This window comes from Rhinolophus ferrumequinum, assembly GCF_004115265.2.
Source record: "Rhinolophus ferrumequinum isolate MPI-CBG mRhiFer1 chromosome 15 unlocalized genomic scaffold, mRhiFer1_v1.p scaffold_54_arrow_ctg1_1, whole genome shotgun sequence".
In the NCBI taxonomy this organism is placed as follows: domain Eukaryota; kingdom Metazoa; phylum Chordata; class Mammalia; order Chiroptera; family Rhinolophidae; genus Rhinolophus; species Rhinolophus ferrumequinum.
The window spans coordinates 3,167,023-3,187,716 of NW_022680357.1; the positions used below are offsets into that span (position 1 = coordinate 3,167,023).

The 20,694-nt window shown below is 58.4% G+C and overlaps 1 protein-coding gene across 2 annotated transcripts; it reads left to right on the top strand.

Annotated features, from left to right (window-relative positions):
• Positions 1–648: 648 nt before the first annotated feature.
• Positions 649–16,551, top strand: UBE2I (ubiquitin conjugating enzyme E2 I). 2 transcript variants are annotated; one of them, XM_033101563.1, is made up of 8 exons: positions 653–790; positions 4,505–4,620; positions 5,753–5,828; positions 6,010–6,093; positions 7,159–7,231; positions 12,618–12,727; positions 12,873–12,952; positions 15,920–16,551. In XM_033101563.1, exons 3-8 carry the CDS (start codon positions 5,763–5,765, stop codon positions 15,981–15,983), a joined length of 477 nt encoding a protein of 158 aa, XP_032957454.1. In that variant the 5' UTR covers positions 653–790; positions 4,505–4,620; positions 5,753–5,762; the 3' UTR covers positions 15,984–16,551. The 2 variants fall into 2 exon arrangements, with proteins under 2 accessions (XP_032957455.1, XP_032957454.1); XM_033101564.1 differs by lacking the exon at positions 4,505–4,620 and having other exon boundaries at positions 649–790.
• Positions 16,552–20,694: the final 4,143 nt, after the last annotated feature.

Sequence of the window (20,694 nt, forward strand, 5' to 3'; positions counted from 1 at the left end):
CTCGCAGCCCCTGCGCCCCTCCCCCTCGGCCAGCCCCTGGGTTAGGGAGCGTCCGCACTTTTCCTCCCGTCGGTCGGGCAAGCTCTCGGTCGTTTGTATGGGGTCAGCTCATTGGGACAATTCGATGGACGCCCCGCCCAGCGCCCCGAACCGGCCAATTGTAAGGGGTTTCACAGACGCAGTACTCGGAGGATCGTCACCGTGCTGCGACGCTTCTGGGGATCCGTAGGCCTCAGTGGTCTTTGTCCCCCGGCCCTGGGTCTTAGCCCCAAGGAGACCAACGGGACCCGTGCCCAGAAAGGTGCCCACGAGGCATCTGGGGCGCCCTTGGAGATCTCGGCCTCCTCTTTCTCCTGCTGCTCACCGGCGTGTCCTCGAGTTGACGCGCGCGTCGCGAAGGGGAGTTTGTAGACGCTCCCTGACATCGGGGACGCGGCTCCTTTAAGGGCCCAGGTGTCCAGAGCGCCGCCTGACTGGAAAATCGCCCCCGGGCCGGACTCCCTGGGCAAGCCCGGGGCGTGGGCGCGCAGCAGCGGGTCGCGGGCGGCGGGCGGCGAACGGCGGTATGGGCTGCGCTGGGCGCGGGGCGGCGGCGGCGGCGTGCAGAGCAGGCATGCGGCGGGCAGCCTCCGCAAGCCCCGCCCGCGCCCCGCCCGCGCCGGGGTCCTCGGAGCGCTCGGGCTGCGCGCGGAGCGGGCTCGGGAGGGAAGTCCCGAGACAAAGGAAGCGCCGCGCCGCCACCGTCGCCGCCGCCTCGTCCGCCTCGCTTGCCGGGCTGCGGCCGCCCGAGGTGAGCACGGGCGGGGGGCGCGCAGGAAGCGGCAGCAGGATGGGGGCCGGGCCTCGGCTGCGCGGGGCTTCTGCCGCCGTCGGGCCGGGCGGGCGGGCGCCCCTCCACCCCGCGAACCCTTGGGCCCCGACCTCCGCCCCCTGCGCGCCCCGGGACCCGCCCAGGCCCCTAAGCCCGGGAACCGTCCGCCTCCGAGCAGTTGACGCCGCGGGTTACGGCCCAACTCTGCTGCCCCGGCCTCGGCGTCGCCCCGGCCTTGCTCCCTCGGGCTCCCGTCGCCTTCCCTTGTGAAAGTGGGGGGTGTCCCCTCCGGCGCGGACTCGCGGTGCGTCCGGGGAGCCGAGGCGGGGTTGACAGGCGCTTCCCTCCTGCGAGGGACGTGCGTTTCCGGGGTCACGGCTGTGCTCACAAACCTGTGGCGCTTTCCAGCCGGGGAGAGAAGGCCCAGCAGAGAGAGTTGAAAGTCTTGGATTGCAAAATCGCTGGCTTGTTTGGGGGATTTGCGTTTGATGTCTACAAACCAAAACAAGCCTGAGTTTTCCTGCGCCTCTCGAGAGCTCCTCTTGTCGTTGGTGGGACCCTGCCCGGCGGCGCTTCGCCGGAGGCAGAATTGTTTTTCAGGTTGCTTTGTATCAATTGAACAGAGGTTGGAATTGGTGGTTTCGTGAGTAGGAGGGAAGGGAAGGGAATGATTGATTAGCTGGGCTCAGGATCACGGCCTGCAGTCGCTCCTGAATCACAGTGTGAACTGGTCTGGTTTGTATGCTTGGAAAGTGTGCTTGGCTCCGCGGTTTGCAAAGTTACTGTACTGTGTTTGCAAAGTTGGCTTTTTGTTGCCTTTTAAAGAGGGTAGCCACAAATGTTTCTTGCCATTCAGGAAACGTTGCCTTTAGGTAAAGGACCTACCCGACAGAAAAGGGAGATGGATCCTAATTTGTCCTAATTTGTTTGCGGCCTTTTGGGTGGCTTAGGGGTGAATTCTGCGTCCTGCTGCACCTTTGTCTGGTTAGAGTCCGTGTTTGGGACCTTGCTTCAGAAACAGCCTGGGGTCCTGGGAGGTTTGTCAAACGAGAACAGGAAGTACAGCCTGGGCAGAGGGTGTCCTGAGTGCAGGTTGCTTGGGTGAGGCAAGAGAAGGCTGTTCCCCTGGGGGAATTTGTGGGCGTGTGGAAAAGGCCCATCCAGGGTTTTTCATGCACTATCTGTTTCGTCTTGGGCAAACCTGTGGGGTCTGAGTACCACCCCCCCCCCATTTTACAGGTGAGGAAGTTGAGGTTGGGGGAGACGAGCAGCTTGCCACACTCCCACAGCCAGTAAGAAGCTCTGAAGTCCGTGCTGTCAACCAGCAGAGCTGATCGGAGAAGAACAGGTTCAAGGACAGCCCGTTACAGGGCCCTGGAGGAAGGTGGAGGGCAGACCTCCCTCCCGCTTGGTGAACTCGGCCTTTTGTCCTGCGGGCGTCTCTAGTAGTTCACGGATATGTTCTATTTGCATCTGCAACTTTGCTGCTCTGAAGCATCTCGTAACACATAACGCTCCTTAAGTGCCTGTCTGTTCGCTGGGGAAGGCAGGTTCCGTGTTAAGTGGGATTCTGAGTGAGCGCTTCCTAGTGTTGTAATTAAAATGTAATATATTGGCTGCTTTCTCCTGGACCCTGGGCGGCCCGCAGGAGCGGAAGCACCATCTTGGAGACCAGGCTTCTGCCTGGGACAGTGCTGGTGGGCACCTGTGGCTTTGTGCCCTGATGGCAGAAAGTCTTACTGTGACCTGGCCTGGTCCCTCGGCTCCCCTGGGAGGGGGGCTGCAGGAGCTCCTGTGGGACTACCCCTCGTTGACCTTTCACACCTGGGACCGCCACAGCTAGGCACTAGGTGGGACAGGGCCTCCGTGGGCAGCTTTGCCCGGTCTTCAGAGCAGAAGAGGCGCGGTCCTGGCACATGGGTGGCAGGCAGGCAGTTCACCCTACTGAGTCGTGGCCTGGGCTCGGCGCAGTCCCCCCCCCCCAGAGCACTGGGGGAATTGTGTGGACGCAGGTGTCCATGGCTGCTCCGTGTTCCAGAGCTGGCCTGGGGCTTCAGAAACCTGTTTTGATGCCTAGCCTAGCTCAGACTTGCTAGGGACCTTTGCCTCACTTAAACAGCCGCTTACCAGGCTGCTTGTCGTCGGTCACAGAACTGTGTTCATGAATTCAGCAGAAGCGTCCTGCCAGTCTGCGCTGTCTGCTTTGCCCTGGTCAGGGGAGGGGGGCCTGCCCTCTGAGGGCTCTGTCAGTGGGGAAGCCAGTGGGCAGCAGGCCTTTGGGGGCTAATGTGTGCTGTGCCCTCTGGCCCGGGGGTGGCCAGGGCATAGCTGCTGGCGATGTAAAGGTTGTTGGGTCGTTCATGTAGAAGAACCAGTTGAAGTGAAGGATTTGAGAAACTGAGAAATGAAGAGTTTTCAGACATCAGGGTTCCCGCCCCAGCCTCCCAGCCTGTCGTCACTGTCATTGCCCCCGTCTGAGCAGAGAGAGCCTTAAAGACAGAAGCCGGTGGGGCGCTCCTCTGCCCCGCCCCCTGCAGGCTCCCACCTCTGCCTGCGAGCCCACCCTGCCTTCCTCTGGCCCACATTGCCTCCTGCCTGAGGGCTGCGGGCTGTGCCCGGGGGGGCTGCCTGGCCACGATTTAAAAGCAAGTGCCTTCCCATTCCTGTCGCCCTGCTTTGCATTTCCTGGCACCGAGCACTTCCCAGCACGTGGCTTCCTCTCTTGGGATTCCCCCCTCCACACACACACACACACACACCCACGGCAGCGTCCCTGCAGGTTTGCTTACACCCCTCCCCGGGTTCAGGTCCATGGACAGGGAGGAAATGAACAGACCCAAACCCTGGGGTCACGCGGTGCTGAAAAGCACTTCTGTGGGGTCCAAGCCTGCTGTTGTCTAATTTGGACTTAATCTTGAGGTCGGGTAAGGTTGAAAGGTGCATTCTGGGGTCAGGGTGCTGGACCTGGGGCCCACAGTCTGAGTTGGCACATCTGTCACATGCCGCCGTGACAGCCCTGCTTCTTGACTGGACGGCTTTGATTTTTTGACCCTCACTTTTCTTGGGATGACATAAGTATACCTGTTTCTCGAAAATGTCCCAGATCCGGTTGGTCTGGCGGTTTGTCGTGACTCGTCCAGTGTCCTGAGACCTAGGCTCCTGGCTAGTGCTGGAGGCAGCAGGGCCTCGGTTACTGGGAGTACAGTCCCAAACCCCTACTTCTTGGGGAAAGTCATCCAAGAGCAGCCCCAAAGCCAGAGTCCTGGGACATGCACCTCTGAGGTCTGCTGTTGAATGTTGACCTGACCTAACCCCTCCTGCACAGTTTGAGCCCCGGGGTGGTGTTTGGGGAGGGGAGCAGGGCAGCCTGGTGGGGTGGAGGCTCTGGCCAAGGGTCTGATTTGGGCTGCGGGCGCAGTTGTGGGTCAGCTGGCACCTAGGCCACAGGAGGGGGAGTAGCCCTCCCACCCACTGGAGGCGGAGGACACCTGGCTGTGCTGAGGCTCCGCCCTTGGCGGGCAGGTCGCTGTGGGTCTCCTTTGCTGTCCTTAGAACAGGCTGGGTGTGGTCCGAGGCCCGGGTGGAGTTTGGCTCAGTGTTATCTTCACCAGAAGTGTGTTCTTCCACTCTGTTGCGGTTGTGAAGGGCACCCCTCGCTCTCCTTGGGAACTTGAGGTGCTTCTTTCCCTACAGAGGAAAAGAAGACACCTGTCCCACGTGCTCCGGTGTAAGCCTGAAGGCTGGGGGCAAGCTGCCAGTCACCCACCTCCAGGAGACACCCCGTTTGTGGTGTTAAAGCCTTGTTGACGGTAAATACTTGATTCAGGGTATGTTCAGCGTTTCCATGGACTTGGAAGCCCCACAAACACACTTAGGGTCCGGGGTTGTGACCTTATCACCTCTGTGGTTGCTTTCTTGTGGGCAGCTAGGGGTGGGGTTACGATTCTGGACCCCGCCATCTGGTCTGGTGTGCCGGGCACCTGGAGAAGATGCTGCTTTTCCTGAGGGCTCCAGGCTGCCCCTTGGCACAGCTGCAGGCACTAAGCCTTGAGAGCCTGGGGTCCAGCCTGCGGAGGTGTCTTCCCTCTCCTGCCTGGTGCCTCAGCAGCTCCTGGGCCCTGCTCGCCCGCTCCCCTTTTGTTGCCTTTCCCGGTGTAAATTGTAGACAGGCCTTGATCCATTGGCTGTTCGTGGGGTGCTGGGGCGGGGGGGCTGTGGGATGAGAGAGGGGCGGGGGCCGAGGAAGGAGCCCGAGGCCCTGGCGACAGGTGAGTCTGTTGGATTCTGGGCTGGGTGTGCGGTGTCTGGGCTTGTCCACGATTCGGTTAAGCTGCCCCCCACCCTGGGGCACTTTTCTGCTCAGTTGCCTTCAAGAAATGGAGGGGTCCTGGTGGCCAGGCCTGAGTCTGAATTCCGAGCCCTGGTTCTAAGCTGGGGGCCTGCCCCCACCCCCCGCGTTCCTGCACCCGCAGAGGGGAGTATGCCATCGCTGCCCCTCCCGGGTTGAGGCTAGTGTTCTGAATGTCCCCACCTTGTCCCTGTCACTCCAGCCCGCTGCTGCTGCGTGTGACAAGGGTGGGGACAGGTGCCAGGTGTCTGCTGGGAGTGCACAGTGTCCGAGTGCAGCCCTGTGACCCAGGCCCGGGGCTTCGCCTCTGAACCCCTGAAATGGAGACTGAAGGATGCGGAGCTCCGGGGCTTGGCAGGGGGCACTTGAGGCCCCTGTCTCTTCCCTGGTGACCTGCCGACGGGAGGAGGCTGGGGTCACCCGTGGGGGTCTGACGTCCGTCCAGACTCTTGCTAAGTGTAGTCTCTGGGCCAGACGAGAGCCTTCGCTTACCCGATTCTGGGGAACAAGCCTGTTAGCTGGGCAGGTGTGCGAGGGAAGGGGCCGAAGCAGCCGGGGTTTCCTGCTGATCGCAGCTCTGCCGTCTTTTGCAGGACTTTGAATATGTCGGGGATCGCTCTCAGCAGACTTGCCCAGGAGAGGAAAGCTTGGAGAAAAGACCACCCATTTGTAAGGAAAGCTCTCTTTCTGCGTGCGGCACAGTGGTGGCCCCCTGGCGACACCATCCCTGTGGTGGGGCCGGTTCGCGTTGGGCTGCCGGGCGGTGGGAGGGGGCGGTACCGGCGTGTCCCTGTGAACAGCTGCCACGAGCTGCCGTGGCCCTGATGTGCTTGTGTGTGGTTGTTCCCAGGGTTTTGTGGCTGTCCCAACAAAAAACCCCGACGGTACAATGAACCTCATGAACTGGGAGTGCGCCATCCCAGGGAAGAAAGGGGTAAGGCACACCTGCGTTTGTGGGGGGCGGGGGGCGCACGGCTGGGGACGCTTCGTCCCTCCAGAAGAACTTAGGTTCCAGTGTGCATGGCATATGACAGTCACACAGGCGGGGGGACAAAGTTGGGGTGATATGTGACCTGTCCCCCACCCCAGGCATTTTTAATTCGAAAAGAAGGAGCTGGGCTGGGGCAGGGCTGGGAGGCGGGTTTGTCCTTCGGGACGTGCTGAGGCCAGAGCAGCGTGACACAGCCGTGCTCCTCGGTGTCTGAGCCTGGAGCCGCTGCAGGTCCTCGGTGCAGGAGCCAGGCCTCGGCCATCGGCGACGGCCGCACGGGGCCCGTGGTCCTGCACACACGGCCGCGGCCCTCCGTGCTGCCGCCGCCTCGGCTCCCAACGTATGCGCTGGAGGCCTGAGGGAGTGAGGGCCTCCGACCTGGTGACCCCGAGGGAAGGAGGAGACCCCTGAGGAGTCTGGCTTGTGCTGAGGCCTCATCCCTTCCGCTTCCTCCCACCTGAGAAAGCCCTGCGCTCAGCCTGCGCTTTCTGACAGTCTCCGTCCCCTGCGCTGAGCGGCCGGAGGAGGATTTGACTTTGTCCACAAGCCGGGTGGTCTGGGTTTGGCTCGTGTCCGAGGCGCTGTTGAGGGCCCAGCGTGCGCCCCCGCCTCCCCGGAGCCCATCCTCGGCTGGTGGGCTGGAGCCATCTCCCTCCCTGGGAGCTTAGGGAGAGGTGTTGGACTGTGGAGCTGGGGGGCTGCCCAGGGACAGGTAGGACCTGAGGGGCGGGGTCCTCGCTTGAGCTCACTCAAGTCCTCGCTGTGTCTGCTCAGAGGTGGACCCCGGCACCCATCCCAGGGCCGGAGGGGCAGCCGTCAGGGGCTCTTTCTCCCTTGCCCTTGGGGCTCATGGCAGTCCTCCCAGTCCTGTGGTGGGCTCATTGGGCTGAGGGCAGCTTGCTGAGGCCCTTGCAGTGCTGGGGGATGCATGGTGGCAGCACGCCCTTCCCCGTGAGCCCCCGCAGCAGAGGCTGGCACCCAACTAATCACAGCTTCACTTCCGAGCAGACCCCATGGGAAGGAGGCTTGTTTAAACTACGGATGCTCTTCAAAGATGACTATCCATCCTCACCGCCGAAATGTAAGTACAACGAACGAAGTCCTCGGAGGTCTGCTTCGGTTGTGCTCCAGCAGAAATCTGAGTCCTCTTCAGAGAGCCCGGCCTCCGGGGGTGTCAGTTATGTCCCACACTGTTCCTTCCACCCGGGGCCGCCCCAGCACTCTAATCCCTGCGTCTGTGATCTGAGTTTTCCTGGCCCGGGGGTGGGAGATGCACCTAACGGGCCGGGTCTCGGGTCCCAGCTCCACAACTGGGAAGCTCCTGCGCCCTGGAGGGGAAGGATCATGACATCCAGGTGATGCTCCTGAGCCCTGAGTGCCCGTCAGGGATGAAGCCACTACGTACCAGCCCTGGCTGGAGATGGACGTGCAGAAGGACCACTGCTCAGAACCTCACCCCTCAGAGGGTTTTGTTCGCCCCGATCTGTTGTCTGGTAGAATTTCACACCCAACTTGTCGCTGCGTGTGCAGCCTGGACAAATAGCGCGCTTAAGCTTCCAGAGAAGGAGGCAGGAAGAAAAGGCCGAGCCCGTGTTTAAAACAGTGCTATGGCTAGACCGTCATGACATAGTTTCGCAAGACTCGGGGCTTGCAGCTGGAAATCAGCAAACACTGTCCACGGCAGGTTAATCAAAAGCGTTAACATGTGCTCCGGCACCTGGGAGGTCAAGACTACATGTAACTTAACTCTCATGTTCAGTGATTCGAGAGGTAGACGTATGTTTTCCATTATAGCATCTACCATTATAGCATCTTTTTCCTCTTCTTCCGCCTCCCCTCCCCGCCCCATTCCGGTCAAGCCGTAGTTTCTCAGTCTAGTTGTGTAGGACCCAGCTCCCTGGCCCAGGCTGGTATTATGAGCCTTGCGCTCCCCCCGGCTGAGGCAGTCAGTCACTGGTCGGCAGTTCACGGCAGCTCACGCTGGCCGCCGGCCTCTCATGGCAGCTCACGGCAGCCCAGCTCCAGGGACAGCCGTTGTTCACAATCTTAGCTGTAGAGGGCGCAGCTCACTGGCCCCTGTGGGTATCGAACCAGTCACGTCTGCGTTAGGAGTACAGCGCTCCAACCACCTGAGCCACCCGGCCCCAGGGGAATTTTTTAAATCAACAGTTCACCTGGTAACCACTGGAGTGGAGACTTATTTCATCTGGGGTGGTTCTTTGCTGTTTGTGTTTTATTTTTGGTACATGTAGATATTTAAACAAGAAATGAGACAAATTGTAGCTTCTTTCATCACTTCTGTTCAACATTGTATTAGAATTCGAAGCAAATGCAACAAGGCAGAAAAAAATCCTAGCAGACGGATAGGAAAGGAAGACAGACCATAGACCATCTTTCTCTAGGTGCTAATTAAGGTTGCTGAAAAAAAGGTTAATATACAAAAATCCATTTTCGTACAGTTGCAACAAATGAAAGCTTTTAAAATATACCCTTTATAGTAGCATCAAATACCTTGGGATAAATCCAACAAGAGATGTTTAAGACCTCTGTACTGAAAACTAAAACATTTCTGAGAAATGGACAGCCTAAATAACTGGCTACGTAAACTGTGTTTATGAATCGGAAGACACACGGTTGTAGAGATGTCATTTCTCCAAGGTGATTACAGATTCAGCGTAATCCCAATCAGCATCCAGGCAGATTTTTGTGGGAATTGTGACACAGGCTCTAGTAGGAGGTGGAGTGCTGAAAATCACCACGGCCCCCAGGGCTCTAGTGTGGAAGAATGAGGAGGCCCGGGCTGGGGCTTATTGGGTAAAAAGTACCCAGACCTGCTAGTAGGATGGGCAAGACAGGAGCCAGATTGAGACCTGCTACAGAAACACAGTAACTGAGACGCAGAGCAGAGTCCGAAACAACACACGTGTCCAGTGGCATGGTTTATGAGAGAGGTGACGCTGCAATGCATGGGGAGAGGGTGGGCTTCCAGTGCGTGGACGGGGTCAACCAGGGGTCCCCGTGGAAGGGTGGAGAACTCAGTCTCCCTCCTGCCGTGGACAAAAGCCTTCCGGATGGAGCATGAGACCCAGTGAAAAGGTGGGTGGGACAGTACAGCTGTTAGAAGAAGACAGGAGGATGTCGTCATGACTTGGAGAGGCAGAGAGTTCTTAACCAGGGAAGCGTGAAAAGTGCTTTTCCTCCAGAGGGGACAGTGATCCGTTGGACTACATTGAAATTAAGACCATCTTTTCACCAAAAGACACCAGTGAGAGTGAAGAGGGGGAAAGACTCTATACATCCGTACTTGTCCTGGATGTATCAACAGCACTTAGACGTCAGAAGGAAAAAGGCAAACAACCATTGGATGGAGCAGGCCTTTCACAGGAGGTTCTCCACCTGGCCAGGCAGCATAGGAAGAGATTCCTAACTTGACCGGAGAATCACAAGTTACAACCACAGAGTGAACAGCAGACAAACGGGGCGGGAGAGGCTGCAGCGCCTGGCGAGCCGCGGGACCTCTAGGTGCCTACTGGAGAGTCCATTTTGAACATTTCCCTTGGAAAGCTGTCTGCCAAATCTACTGAAGCTAAACTTAATGCCTGCCCCAGGACCTGGCTCTTCCACTCAAGGAAATATTTAGTAGAAATTGCATACATGTGCTGACCGAAAGGTATTGACAAGCATGTTTATGACAGTCCCATCTGTAAGAGTCAAAAGCTGGAGACAACGCAAGTGTCCATTCCCAATAGAATGAATAAGCGTAGCAGAAAGAATGAAGGATCTGCAAGTACCAGGTCCCACAAGTAAGTTCACGAGCTTGCTGCAACGACGTTGCTAACCTTTTCTGATATCAGAGGGACTAGTCATTATGAATTTGTACAAACTAGACAAACAGTTAACTAAGTTTACTATTTGGAAGTGCTGAAAAGCCTGCATGAAAAAGACGAAAATTACCTCAACTTTTCTCCAACATTTCATGGCTCTTGCATCACGACAATGCACCAGCTCACACGGCACTGTCTGTGAGGGAGTTTCTAGCCAGGAAACAAATAATTGTATTAGAACACCCTCCTTACTCACCTGATCTGGCCCCCAGTGACTTCTTTCTTTACCCAAAGATAAAGAAAATATTGAAAGGAAGACATTTTGATGACACTCAGGACATCAAGGGTAATACGAGGACAGCTCTGGTGGCCATTCCAGAAAAAGAGTTCCAAAATTGCTTTGAAGGGTGGAGTAGGCACTGGCGTCAGTGCATAGCTTCCCAAGGGGAGTCCTTCGAAGGTGACCGTAGTGATATTCAGCAATGAGGTACGTAGCACTTTTTCTAGGATGAGTTCGCGAACTTGTCTCACCCCGTATACACAACATGAATGAATCTCCCAGGCATGTTGAATGGACGGAGCCAGACGCAGAGGAGTTCGTGCTGGAGTCCTTTTATGAAGGTCAACCACAGGCCATGCGATGGATGGTGTGAAAAGTCAGGAGGGTGACTTCATATGGAGGGAAGCCAGCCAGACTGGAAAGGGGGTTGAGGGGCTTGGGGATGGATGACACTGGTATCCTTTTCTATCTAGATAAGAAACACGATCAGTAAATGCAGTGAAATTAAAATTAGGAACCTGTGTTCACCAAAATGTGTAAGTCAGTAAAAGCTCAATAGAGAAATGTGCAAGGGACTCGAACAAGGGCGGCCGGATGGCTCAGGTGGCTAGAGTGCGAGCTCTGAACAACAGGGTTGCCGGTTCGATTCCCACATGGGCCAGTGAGCTGCCGCTGAGCTTCCGGAGGGGCGGCCGATGGCTCAGCTGGTCAGGGCGCGAGCTCTGAACAACAAGGTCGCAGGTTCAATTCCCACATGGGATGGTGGGCTGCGCCCCCTGCAACTAAAGATTGAAAACGACGACTGGACTTGGAGCTGAGCTGCGCCCTCCACAACTAGATTGAAGGACACGACTTGGAGCTGATGGGCCCTGGAGAAGCACACTGTTCCCCAATGTCCCCCAATAAAAAACAGAGACTTGAACAAGAATTTCTTCAAAGAAGGAACCAGTGCATTGCAGTGGATGGAGGTGCTCACCCTCAGAAGTGACCAGGGAAATGCAAACGAGTCGCAAGAGGCAATTACGGTTCATTTAACAATGGCTGAAGTCCCCGGCCAACACACCAGCTGCCACAGCTGTGAAGTGGTGGGAACTCACAGGCCCTGCTGACGGGATGGGCGTGAGCACAGCACTTTGGAAACTGGCAGTCTCCGCCCACGGTCGACACCGACACCCCGTGACCCAGCCTTTCCCCGGGGACGTGCACTCGTGCACCAGAATTCACGCTTAGGAACGTGTACTCGTCATGGCCCAGATGTGTGCCTGCACCGCGCAGGGCAGCGTCACGGGTGGTCAGTCGCAGTGGACGCTGTGCGCAGCAGCAGGAGTAACTGGCACTACCTGCGAGGACGAACCTGACCCCTGAGTCCAGAGCAAGGAGCTTCTCGTGCCGTCTGCAGTCCCAGACGTCGTCCCTGGGGGGTGGCGAGCGGGGGGGCTCCAGATCTGGGAACCGGTGGGCGGTGTGTGAGGGGTTTTCTGGGAAGTTGTTGGTGTTGGGTGTGTTCGTTTTTTGGGGTCATTCATCAAGCTGTACTAGCCTTGTTGCACTTTTCTAGGTATAATTAATATTTAAAAACAGAAAGGGAGGAAATACCCAGGAAAAAATAAGAAATAGGCTAAAATGTCAGCCGTAGTGAACATTCCCTGGGTGGGGCTCATGGTAGTTTCTTTCCTGCTCTTTTTTCAAATTCTCTGCGTGTATTCACTTTTTAAAAAAAAAAAAATTTTTTTCTTTTTTTTTTTTAATATCTTTCAAACTTTAATAAAAGCCCTGAGTCATTGTCTGGAATTTCTCCTTTTTTTAAAACAAAACTTTTTTACACAGAAGGAAGCTGTACTAAAGTAAGAGGAGTGAGTGTTGGCTGGGCAGAGTCGTCTGCTGGAGACTGCTGCCCCGAGTCTGTTTCCTCTTAGGTTTTGTATTTTCTAACCAGGAGGTCTAAAAGCCTCTGCTTTTGAAGCAGAATGAGCTCCATTCATTTGGAAGGGCCTTCCTTGGCTGCTTCCCCAGGACCCTCCTCACCTGGTGCAGCGGCCCCTTCGTCTTCCCGAGTCGGGACTGGCTGGGTGGGGGTGTGGGGAGGCCCCGGGGCCCTGCTCTGCCTGCCTGTCCTCCTGGAGCAGGGTCCTAGGGACGGCCATGGCTCTGCCTGAGTGGTGGGAAGGCACACGCTTGCCCCTCTCCTCCCTCCTCCCACCTTGTGGCCACAGTTTTGGTTTCCTAGATAGTTTTTTGCCAACTTCTTGATGACCAGCAAGGTGCCCCCAGTGCGGGGGAACAGGGGACGTCGTTAGGGCAGGACATGGTTCTGTAGGACAACCGCCAGCAACAGCACGTTTTCTTTCTTCCCCGTGGTCCAGGCAAATTTGAGCCCCCGCTCTTCCACCCTAACGTGTACCCTTCAGGCACGGTGTGCCTGTCCATCCTTGAGGAAGATAAGGACTGGAGGCCAGCCATCACGATCAAGCAGGTATGCGGCGCGACGGGCCCGCCCCCACCTTCGTCGGGACTGGGGCACTTGTGCTCCTTCTCGGTCACTGAGGCTCATGTCCCTGAAAAGCTGGCCTTTGCAACCGCTCACCTCCCACTTTGCTTTGTTTCTGTCTCTTACACAGATTTTACTAGGAATACAGGAACTTCTAAATGAACCAAATATTCAAGATCCAGCTCAAGCAGAGGCCTACACAATTTACTGGTTAGTGCGACCTGGCCCCACTCTCTGTGACCTCATTGGTTTGCACGGCCGTCCCTGCAAGTCCCGTGTAAGCGGCCTGTAGGAAGGGGAGCAGGAGGCAAGCTGCGGGTGGGTGGACTGTCCTGACGCGCCCGGCAGCCCAGGAGGGCACCCCGAGACACAGGTTCATGTGGCATCCGGGGTCGGCACTGCAAAAGGGGGACCGTGGGAGGTGGCCAGGGAGGCAGCCGAGGAGGAGCTGCATATGCAAAGGGCCTGTGGTGGCAGGGACAGGAAGCCGGGACAGGTATGGCCAGAGCAATGGCGGGGGTGCGGTGGGGGCATGGCAGAGGCAGCCACTTTGCACCTGATGGGCTGGGGCCCGGCAAACCTGGTGCCTCCAGGAGCCTGGTCCAGCTCAGAGGGAAGGGCATGGACACTACAGGGGAGTCCAGGGAGCGTGTCTGGCAGCGGGGCCCAGACCTCCCACCTCTGTCCTCGGTGTCCCATCTGAGTGCGGTGCCTCCGATGGGTGTGGTCCCCTCGGGGAGTGGTGCTCCTGACTTGCTTTTGGACACCCAAGAGCTGGGCGTGCACTGCTCCACCTCCCAGCCCTTCCCTGCGTCGCACTGGGATGGTCCTGCATCTGTCTGCGGAGGGAGGACGGCGGGTGTGGCTGAGCAGGGGTTAAACCTAGTGGAGGAGGCCGGTCTGGGGGAGAGTGGGGAGGGCCCTGGCCTGCTGGCCAGCTCCTGGGCTGGTTAGGGTGGGGCCTTACGCCAGGGTCGGGGGCTCTGACCCCCACTGATTCATCTGCCATGTTTGGAAACCTGGGGCTCAACGAGCTGGCCCACAAGGAGAGGGGTGTTTCTGAAACTGGAGCAGGTCAGAGGCCAGGCGGCTCTGAGCAGCTGCCAGGCAAGGTGGCTCGTGTCCATCTGAGAACAGCCAGGTTGCAGGAGATACATTTCTCCCCCCAAAAATGGCTTCCTGTCCCTGGGCTTAGTCGTTGGCTGGGGGCGCCCCCTGGTGGCCGAGGATGGCAAGGTACCCCCAGGCTGAGGTCCTTGTCCCCTCAGCCCCTGCACCCATAGGGAGCCCCCGGCCCTTGGCCTGTCTGCAAGTGATGCCAGCAGAGCTTAGCTTGAAATCACTCCTGCCTTGTTGGCTGCTGTGCACCAGCAGCGCGGAGAGATGTGTCCTCCCACCTTGACCTTGAGCCAGGTGCCGTGTAGTTCTCACTACAACATCCACCTGCTGCAGCCCCGTCTGCCTGCGCCTCTTTGTAAATGGGCCACTTGCGTCCACACTGAGCTGAGCCATTGCAGACCATGTGGCAAAGCCATAATGTCTCCTCGCTGGCCTGTAGAGAGAGGCTGCCAGCCCTGGTGCGTCACAGTGTGGGTACAGGGCATGGGGTGAGTCGGCCGTGAGTCCTGCTGGCCCGTCGGCCGTGGCGCTCACCGTGTAGTTGCAGCCTCGCGGTGTTTGCGGCAGGGTGTGCGGGGTGGCTGCTCCCCGTGCTGTGGGCCCCGCCTGCTGGGGCGGGAGCATCTTCTGCGGACTCAGGGTCCTCACTTGCCCGTGGCGTCACACACGAGACATTCTCCAGAAGCATCCAGTTTAAACACACCTTTTGTGACACGTGCTTGAAAGTTTCAGATCTTTTTCTCGTGTTTCCGGAAGGTCATAGGGCACGTCCTAAGCTGGCAGGTGCCCTAGGGCAGCCACCCTGTGCCTGGCCTCGCTTGATAAATGGCAGGGCTGGACTGCGCTGCCCCTGCTGTTGCTTCCGGCTCCTTCCAGAGCCCTCCTAGTCAGCTGCCTCTACCCCGAGGGGATGGGCCTTTGGCCAGGATGGGAGCACAGGCTGCCCACAGCACAGCCTGGTGGCAGAAGCTGGTCCTGTGGCCTTCATTCCCAGCTCTCAGCTGGCCGGCCGTGGTGCTGACACGGGCCTCTGAGGACCGGTGTGTGCCTGGGCGCTGTGCCAGCTTGGCAGGCTCCGGGCAGGTTTTCACCTCTGCTGGTGTTGGCTCTGCAGCCTTTCCCCAGGGAGGCCCCGAGGGGCGGGCCTGGGGCACCCAAGCCTGTTGTCTGCACTGGGCACAGCTGAGGGAAACGCTCACGGTGGCCCCTCTGGCCCTCAACCCCAGGGCCTACGCCATGGGCTGGGACCAGTGCTCCAAGAGGCTGTGTTTAGGGAGAACATGACTTGGAAGGAGGCCTGGCTTTCTTACCGGGGTGTGAGTGCCCTCAAGGGCACACATTGTGCCTGCGCTTTGCCTGGGGGTCCTGACCAGCCCCAAGGGATTTGACGAGACCTCTGACCTGGTGTGTCAAGGAGTCCTGTCCATAAATGTCACCCTGTCCCCACTGGCCTCAAGGTCATACATATCCCCTGGTAGCAACCAGTCTCTTCCCACTGATGGCCCTTTTGCTGCTGTCCCGCCCCGCCTGTCACCCTGGCCTAAGCAGTGCCCACCAGCCCCTTTTCCTTGGCAGTGGTCTTCACCCTGGAGTCCCATTCGAGGTCCCCCCCGCACCCACCATAGAGCTGCCCCCCACGTCCACACCTTCCTGTTTGGGACGGAGAGCCCACGGGGAAACTCATCAGAAGTCTGTCTGTTCTGAAGACTAGCTGAGCAATCTCTATTTGCTCTTCAGAATGGTTGATGCTGTTTCAGGTTTAGAAGAACAAACCGCTCGCTGGTTAGGCCTGTGAGTACCCGGCCCCGGCCAGAGACCCTCGCAGCCCGCGCCCGTGGCACGGGCCCCTCTCTCAGGCCGCCCTCCGTCCGACCGCTTCTCGCCCCCGGCCTTGCTGTCTCCTTCCTTCCACTGGGGCCTCCACTCGCCACGGGCCCAGCGCCACCCCGTCTCCCTCCGGGCTTCCTGGGCGCAAGCCTCCGTGGGCAGCGGCTGCCGCCCCCAACCCACAGGCCGGCCAGCGCACCTTCTAACGTGTCTCTCTCTTGACTTCCTCAGCCAAAACAGAGTGGAATACGAGAAAAGGGTTCGAGCACAAGCCAAGAAGTTTGCGCCCTCATAAGCAGCGACCTGCGGCAGCATCAAAAGGAAGGGATTGGTTTGGCAAGAACTTGTTTACAACCTTTGCAGATCTAGCGTTGCTCTGTACAATTATTAGTCACTGAGGGAGGCGGGCGGGCGTCATTTTCCATTTCCGCCACTGGTACACAGTTCTCAACTCGCTGAATTGCCCAGTTTTTCATACAGGGTCTCTTCCTTCAGTCTTTTGTATTTTTGATTGTTATGTAAAACTTGCTTTTATTTTAATATTGATGTCAGTATTTCAACTGCTGTAAAATGATAAACTTTTATACTTCGATGAGTCCCTGAGGAGCTAGTTCCCTTTGCTCGCGGGTGCAGGCATGCTTCCCACCGTCAGAGCTTACACGTAGCGTCCAGCTGGCTGTATGAAAAAGAAATCCGCCTGTCCCCCGCCCTCACGCCTCTGTCCTCTCTGCAGACCCCGGGTTGTGTTGCTATGAGCCTCAGATCCAAAGTCAGCCAGCCTCTCGTTTCCGCATCACTTCCTTTGTGTTTATATGGCGTTTTGTCTGTGTTGCTGTTTAGAGTAAATAAACTGTTTATATAAAGGTTTTTGTTGCATTATCGTCATTAAAAGTGTGAGGAGGCGGCCTCGGGGTGCCCAGGCCCTCCCCACTCAGCCGCAGGCCCCACAGAGCACTGGCCTCGGCCCCAGCACGGCTTGCTGCCCTTGCCTGGGCCCGGGCCCTGCGTGGCATTGTCCTGGTCCTTTGTAAATAGTGCTGTGTACAGAGACGGTGTGTGTCCAGGGTTTCTGTCCCCCGCACCTGCGTCTTCAGGCTGTAGAGTGCTAGAGTTCAGATCTGGTCATGTTGGGATTGGCGTCAAGACCTTTCTAACGCACGCGCCACCGGGAGGACGAGGTGCCTAAACCCAGGCAAGGGCCGAGCCTGGGTGACGACTGCATCCAAGCCACAGGCCCTCCTCGACGCTGACGCAGGCTGGCCACGGGTGGCCGGGCCGCGGCGCTGGGGCCTTGTCTGTGGACAGGGCACGTGGCCTTGCATCTGCCAGTGCGGTGGCTGCCCTCAGGCCTCGGCCTGGAGCGCTCACAGCCCTCCCCAGCTCATTGCATCGGCCCCACCCCTGAGTGCAGGGGGTACCAGGACACCCCAAGACCAGCTTTGAGGGCTGCGGTCGCATGCTCTTCCTGTTTCCTGAAGCATCCTGAACCTGGTCGCTCAAGGAGGCCGCTCTCCCCAGGAAGCACCCTGGAGCCTGAGCCCACAGCAGCGCTGCCGGGAGTTGGCTGCCTGTCCCGTCGGGAAGCGGGCCTGGATCCCAGCTCAGCGGGGAGGTGCCATAGACGGAGACGGGAAGTGGCAGAAGGGGACCTGGCCTCGGGGTCCCAGCAAGCACAGTGCTGACCAGGCCAGGGACCTGCAGTTGGTCCTGTACCAGCTGGCCTTGCCCTCCTGCCCCAAGGACCCTCGCTGTCAGAACCGGTTTGCCTGTGGCTCCGGCACACGGACTGAAGTGGGGATGGTCCCCAAAGGGGTGGGGAGCGAAGGGAGGGCTGGTCATCCGGGCCCTCGGCCAGGAAGGGGTGCCTCCGTTCACCCCAAGAAATGTTGCCCCCTCAGCCGACAGCACCTGTGTGGCCCGAGGGCCCAGTGCCTTGTTCACTTGCTTAGCTGGACGTCTGTCAGGTTGCTGAGCTGAGCTCTTGGTTTGATGTTCGCGATTATTCCTAATGCAGAGGGCCTTACTGGGGGTGGGGAGGTTCAGCAGGTCGTGTGTGTGTGTGTATAGCCCCTTCCAGAATGTCTTATTTTGTAATGACTGAACTACACTTAGTAATAGTTACACATGTATATGGTTAATATATATGGAAATGCAATATATTTTCTAGTTAAAGCATTCTAAAGTAATCGATGTTTCTAGCAAATTGTCGTGACTTTGGCTAATGAAATGTCCTTTTGTGCCACAGTCCTTGGCTTAACAAAGATGTGAATCTTGTAACACGAGAACTATGAAATGTGATCATTCTGTTTCTACTGTAAGGGAAGAGAGTGTGTTCCCAGCATGAGGCGCCTAATTAGTGAGGAGTTGTGGGCAATAGATTAACCACTGTATCGAAGAATCCTTTAATTAAAACATTTCCACAAACTGCTGCCTGCAGGGTGTGTCCTTTTCCTGCCATCCTACCCCCCACCCCACACCGCTGCTGTGCCCTGGGAGTCCCCATTGCGTCCAGCATTAGGCCCTGAGCAGCCCACAGTGGGTGACGTCCCCTGGAGCTGGGGTGACGTCTCCCCTTTTGTCCCCTCTGAGACCTGGGCATGAGCAGCCAAGGCTAGTAACTCTGCGCTGGCCCTGCCCTGTGTCCCCCTGGCCTGCTGGAGCAGGGTCTCCCCAGTGGACCTGGGGCTGTTCTTGTCACCTGGATGGGCCCTCCTCAGGGAGCGGGACGCCGGCCTCAGCCCCAAGGTACTCACGCCCTCGGCTTAGACCGCAAGGGGGCTCCTGGGACAACGTGTCCAGGGCTCGTGGGGGCTCAGTCTGGCCATTACATAGGTGCAAAGCAAGGAGCCCAGACTTGGGGCTCCCAGGGGAGCCCAGCCACAGGTGAGATGGGCTGGGAGCCCTCAGCTTCCATCTTCCCGGGAATGACGGGCTGCTCAGAGGTCCGAGTCATCCTGGCTTCCCTGGACTGCACTGCCCACCCACACAGGCCACCCAGGCTGACCAGCAGGGCCAGGGCCCTCTCCACATCAGGCTGTGCCATGGGCAGCCTCCACTTTGAGGTTACCATGACGACCATTTGCCAGGTTGGAAGCCCAGCACTGACTTGGGCTGGCTTGAACCAGTCTGAGCCAGCTCCAGCAGGGAGGCCAGAGAGAGGAGCGCCCTGCTACTGAGTCTGGGGGTGTCCTGCTGCAAGGGCCCAGGAGGCCCACGGAGGCTTCCAGATACTGACTCCATCTGCCGAAGCTGAGGGCCCTATGGGGCTGGAGCACCAGGGTCCCATCCATCCTGCTGTCCCCAGACCCCACAGCCGGCTTCATTGAGCAGGTTCACCCAAAGGCTCCGGCATCTGTCAGGAGGTCATTTTCCTTGACCTCCTGGAAGAAAAGGAGCAGTAAAGTCACAGGGCACAGGCCTGGGTTCCTCCCTCCTGGGCTCTGCCCTTCCAGGTGGCCCACCCACCACCTCCACGATGGCCTCCTGAAAAGGGGCTCACTGGGTGCTCATGCTGCCCCTCCCATTCCTCCAAGGAGAAAGGAATCTAGAGCCCTGAGCCGGGGACAGGGTGCCACAGTCCCCAGTTGTGCAGAGAATGAAGCCGGGTGCTGGGACCACCTGCAGCCCTCAAAATTGGTGAGTGTGGGAAGCGCCCGTGTGAGAGGTGGCCCCTGGCACACCCGCCCCTGGGCCAGAAACTAATGGGAAGGCCAGTGGACAATGGATGGTGCTCTGCTTCCCCAGGCCCCACACAAACCTCAGGCCTGAGGCCCAAGAGCACCTGGGCCTGGCACAGGCTCCACCTGTGCAGGTGCCGGCAACCGGACCCCCACTGAGCTATTGGTAATTGTATCAGGAACCAGCATCTCAGGCAAGGAGCTGTCTGGGCCAGACCCCCTCCCACCTGGAGCCGCAGAACCACCCAGGATGGGACAGAATCCGGCAGCCCTCAGGGTCCTCCAGCCCAGAGCAGGCAGTGACCCTGGCCCAAGCCCCTGGGCTCTGCCCCGATGAGTTCCGTGTGGTCTGCCCCCCTACCCTTCGTCCTGGAAGGGTGCTTGGGGTTGGAGGGCAGTGGGAGGAGCCTGAGTGCTAGGAGGCTGTGCCTGCAATTCCAAGGGCTGCCGCCAGAGGGGGTGAGCTGGTGCGTTATTAAAACCTGTGTGGGTGGAGTGGACTCACTGATCTCTCACCTCCTGTCCCGCCGCCCTTTCCCTGCTCTGCAGCAGCCATCAGAGAGTTTAGCCAGAGCCCGGTGTTTTTCTCCTGACCAGAAGAAGAAAAAGAGACTCCCCCCAACTGCCAGGCCCTTTCCCGCCAGAAGTCTAGAGAGTGTGAACCCCACCAACGCACTGGCCCCACAGAGCCCACACCCCTCTAGGCAGAATGTCTTGTGCCCTAACTCCCGCTGTGACACGAGCCTGCCCTGCGTTGCCCCTCACCGCCTCCGGAGCAGGGTTGCTGCCTCTGCTACTCAGGACCACTGTCCAGGGTGACACTTCAGAGTGGGGCACCCTCCCTGCCACTCCCGCTATGGGATCAACAGGACAGGCTTCCACCCCCAACCACGGGGAGGCAGAAACAGTCCCCAGGTCCTTGGAGGTCTGGCGGGATGGGGTGGCAGTTCCTGTCCCTTTGGACTTGAGGATTGTGCAGTGGACACAGCACGTGATCCACGCTGAGACCCACCCGCTGAGGTCTCCCAGCAGCCCTCAGGATAGGAGCTGCTATTTTACAAATGAGGGAATTTGAAGTCCAAGGCAGGAGAGGGGAACAACGGGGTAGGAGTCTGCCTGAGTCAGGTGGGCCTGACTTCAGTCTCGGGACAGGTCGGGAGAAGAAAGGGATCAAACACAAATAGGAATGGCTCCCACCCCTGGAAGTGTGTGTGGAGGTAAGTCCTGGGGATCATCTTTTCCTGGGGAAACTGAGGCTCAGCTGAGCTCGGGACCCAGTCAGTTGCTGTGTGGCCCTAGACAAGCCCTTTTCCCTCTCTGAAAGGAGAA

Bases quoted from the DNA above. Each gene is read 5' to 3' on its own strand.
- UBE2I (XM_033101564.1), top strand. From the start codon at position 5,763: ATGTCGGGGATCGCTCTCAGCAGACTTGCCCAGGAGAGGAAAGCTTGG. The intron at 6,094-7,158 runs GTAAGGCACACC...ACTTCCGAGCAG, and splicing joins CCATCCCAGGGAAGAAAGGG to ACCCCATGGGAAGGAGGCTT. The intron at 7,232-12,617 runs GTAAGTACAACG...CCCGTGGTCCAG, and splicing joins TCCATCCTCACCGCCGAAAT to GCAAATTTGAGCCCCCGCTC.